At 29.1% G+C, this 4,368-nt stretch overlaps 1 protein-coding gene across 1 annotated transcript; it reads left to right on the top strand.

The window, feature by feature from the left end:
- Positions 2,675–3,697, top strand: LOC109356979 (stress-induced protein SAM22-like). The gene is made up of 2 exons (XM_019600648.1): positions 2,675–2,939; positions 3,276–3,697. The coding sequence occupies exons 1-2, from the start codon at positions 2,759–2,761 to the stop codon at positions 3,569–3,571; spliced, it is 477 nt and encodes a 158-aa protein (XP_019456193.1). The 5' UTR covers positions 2,675–2,758; the 3' UTR covers positions 3,572–3,697.

Below are 4,368 nucleotides of genomic sequence, written 5' to 3' on the forward strand. Positions count from 1 at the left end.
TGCGTTTCTACACATGTAATAAATAATATTTGTAGGGCGTTTCACCACTAAACTCAATACAATACGTAAACAAAGTAAAAGGAAAAAATATATATAGTATAATGAATGTTAGAATAATGTACTTTTTATTTTAATTAAATATAATANTATAAATAATGGGTACCCGCGGGCACGGGTACCATAATACCCGTACCCACCCGTATGTACTACGGATATTTTTAAAAACCCGTTTATAATATCCGCAGGTACCCGTTTGTGACCCGTACGGGTTTTACCTGCAGGTACCCACAAGTACGGGTTTTTGCCATCCCTAATATATACATATAATCTCATATAGTAAAAAATTTCATATTACAACTCAATCCATATTTTTTTGACATGTTTGCATAATAGGAAAAAATTAGTAATAGGACCAATATTTTAAAAAATGAAACTAAAATTTTAAAAAGCCCATTTTTATATCCTAACTAAATAAAATAAATTAGTGAAATAATCATTATTTTAATGAATAAAACTATAATAGTAAAAGAGCCCATATTATAGTCCATTCCTAAAGAACCAACATTTTAAAGAATAAAAAAAATTGTAAAAAGCACATATTACACATAACCCAAACCTTATTTTTCCTAGGGTTTCCCATTACGGTTTCTAACTTTTCCCTTCAGTGGTTTATGTTCCTCCTTTCATTTCAAATATGCCATGGCTAGTGCGTGCTGGATCTCACGACGAGAACAAGAAGGTTCGATGTTTTTTTGCTCCATGTTCTTATATTTCTACTTTTTTCATGCATCTTACGAATCAATAAAAGTGTTGGATTGAGGGAGAAGAGAGATGGAAAAAGCTGGTGGAGAAGAGTGAATATGGGATCGATGAGATCGTCGATTCAACCGACGATATGCTCCAACATGGTGAGCTCACACAATCTCAAGGAGGCTTGGCCAGAACTGAGATAGGTTTATTCCGTGTAATATAGTTTTCTTCCATGCTATATTTAGTTTGTATTTTTATGTTTGCTTCCTATATAATGATCAATAAGTGCTATTCTCTTTCCTTTTTCTCCAAAATTGTCATATTCCATGAATTTGTATCTCATTTCATCAATAAATTAATATAAAAAATTATAAGCATCATCTAATTAGAAATGTGATTGTTTGAAAGATTTTATATTTTATTACATATATCCCAAATCAAATTTAAGCTAGACGTGAAGAAATATGAATACTTGAAGATTTGAAGTTTTCATTTTTCATAAGATAAACAAAAAATAACTACAATATGAGAAGAAGTAATGTTATTTGAAAATACTAAACAAGTTTGTTACATATATTAATATACAAGAATGGAGAGCTAACTCACATAGTCATGTTGCCATATATATAAGGATTTAAGATGTCTAAATAACATTTTTATATGTGAGAAAGACTTAAAAAAACAATTATGTCTTGTATTTAAAAGTAGTAAGTAAAATTTTAAATAGTTTTAATGCTTTATAGCTAAGAACTCTATAATTTTATTTTAGAATGTTCTAAAATATTATATGCACGAATTTTTTACGCTGTAAATTAATCACCAACCATTTATATTTAATAATATTATTGAATTTTAAATATAAGTAGTATAAATAAGTAATGAATAATATATTATTTTTGTATAAACTTTTATATTTACAATATATTATTTCATATGACCTTTATATGGGTTCGTTTTGTCGCATATGGTTCCTCACTATTCATCGAATTATACGACCCGGCAATAACGAATTGCTTCTAGAATTGAATATTTTTCCTGTGAAAACTCAAATCCACCTTCTTTGACCAACGATTGAAATTCTTTACACAAGACCAAAAGCTCTATTTGTTTTTCAATCATATTCATACGTGACTAATGGAACACGAGAATCAGAGGTTAGAGAAAAAATTATAGAACCTTTTTCACCAAATAATCACCTATTAAAAATTTATACTCATTGCCTAATTTAAAATTTTATTATTCCTTCAATTATTTGGTAATTAATAATTATTTATTGATCAAAAGTTGTATCATGTTTGTAAAAAGTATAATGTGATATATCATATATTTTTGTTGTAATCCATCATAATCATAATTTAATAAGAGATTTAAGAGTAAAATGGTAAACACATGCATTTATTTGAATTTAAAAACGTAGAGATTAAAAAACCTGTCATAAATAAAAAGATTTATAACTTTAGCTTTTAGCGGTGGCATGGATTTTTGTAATTTCTAATTTTACAAAAGTTATTTATTAGTCAAATGATCACTTCTTTTAAATTTAATTGTTCAAATAGTTTATATTAATTGTTCCCATTTCTCAAAACAACAATTATATATATATATCAAATTATGTTGCAAATGCTATATATCAATACCTTCTGGTCAAATTTTGTATAAAGAAACAATACATTTATTTATTTTGTATAACGTATACTAATATATTTTCAAATTATAACATATATATCAAAATCAAGGCTCCTAAGTGTACATCTCGTCACTTTTGTTGACAATTATGGCTCTTATATATTAATAAGTGGGTAGATATTATCCCCAATAGTGAAATGAAAAGGATAGGAGCCCTAATAACCTCTCTATTCAGCACCTATCCACAATGAGGCATACAAGCAGAGCTACCTATAAATAGAAGGCACTCCTTTGCTCATAACTCACACAACAACCATTCTAATATCTTCTTCTCATATATTTTTCCATTATTCTTCCTCCTTTTACTAATTAGTTTTTAAGTATGGGTGTTTTTACATTTGAGAATGAATCCACCTCTACTGTAGCTCCTACTAGGCTTTACAAAGCTTTGGTTGTAGATGCTGACACCATCATCCCAAAAGCCGTTGAAGCCATCCAGAGTGTTGAAACCGTTGAGGGAGATGGTGGCCCTGGAACCATCAAGAAGCTCACTTTGATTGAGGGTTAGTATATTATCCCATATATCTTCTTCATGCATAAGATATATGCTCATGACATATCATTATACAAGGGAAATTTCAGTTTCCTTTTAGTGTTTGTGATGCTATTTTTACGCATGCTAAACTTTTATTACAAATACACAAACATTTATAGAACAAAGTCTAAGTTTTGCTCAACTCTATATATATTGATTAGAAAATAGCACAACTAACAAACATTTTACATAACAAGATCTAAGTTTTTTGTTTAACTGTATATTTATTATATCAACTGTCTAAAAACCATTTAACAAATTAAGATGATGATGTTTATGGATGTTTGATATTTTTATTGAGCAGGTGGGGAAACCAAGTATGTGTTACACAAAATTGAATCAATTGATGAGGCAAACTTGGGATATAACTACAGCATAGTTGGGGGAGTTGGGTTGCCAGACACAGTAGAGAAGATATCTATTGAAACCAAATTATTTGAAGGACCCAATGGAGGATCAATTGGAAAGGTCACTATTAACATTCAAACCAAAGGAGATGCTCAACCCAATGAAGAAGAGGGAAAGGCTGCCAAGGCAAGAGGTGATGCTTTTTTCAAGGCCATTGAGAGTTACCTTTCTGCCCATCCTGAGTACAACTAAATTGAATTCTATTAGTGAAGAAGAGTTTCCTTATATAAAGTTTTCTTCCATGTTATCCGGTTTGTGCTTTTAAGTTTGCCTCTTATGTAATGATTAATAAGTGCTCTTCTATTCTCTTTCCTTTTTTATGCAAAAGTGTGAGATTATGTGGATTTGTATTCCATTTCATCAATAAATCAATACAAAAAATTACAAGGACCTTCGTAATCATGATGGTTAAAATCGAAATTTTACTTAAGATTGGGATGGAGTCAAATATCATAAATGTATGATCATAACATGATTCATAAGATTTTATTATTAATATATACATATAAACTCATATAGTAAAAAATCTCATATTACAACCCAAACCTTATTTTTTGATATACTTGCTTAATAGGATAAATTAGTAAAATGACCACTATTTTAAAGAATAAAACTACAATTTTAAAAAAGCTCATATAACAACCCAATTTCTTTTTGATATGCTAGCTAAATAAAATAAATTAGTGAAATAATCATTATTTTAAAGAATAAAACTAAGATGGTAAAAAAGCCCATATTAGAGTACATTCCTAAATAACCCACATTTTAAAGAATAAAAAGATTGCAAAATACACATTATTACATACAACCCAAACCTTATTTTTCCTAGGGTTGCCAATTACGGTTCCTAACTTTTCCCTCCGGTCGTTTTCATTCCTCCTTTCATTTCAAACATGTCATGGTAGCTATATGTTGGATCTCATGATGAGAAGAAGAAGGTTCGATGTTTTTTTGCTCCATGTTTCTATCTTTCTACTTCATTTATGCAT

The sequence above is a fragment of the Lupinus angustifolius genome, chromosome LG01, assembly GCF_001865875.1.
Source record: "Lupinus angustifolius cultivar Tanjil chromosome LG01, LupAngTanjil_v1.0, whole genome shotgun sequence".
NCBI classification, from domain to species: domain Eukaryota; kingdom Viridiplantae; phylum Streptophyta; class Magnoliopsida; order Fabales; family Fabaceae; genus Lupinus; species Lupinus angustifolius.

Coding starts and splice junctions, on each gene's coding strand:
- LOC109356979 (XM_019600648.1), top strand. CDS start 2,759: ATGGGTGTTTTTACATTTGAGAATGAATCCACCTCTACTGTAGCTCCT. Junction 2,940..3,275: donor GAAGCTCACTTTGATTGAGG/GTTAGTATATTA, acceptor TTTATTGAGCAG/GTGGGGAAACCAAGTATGTG.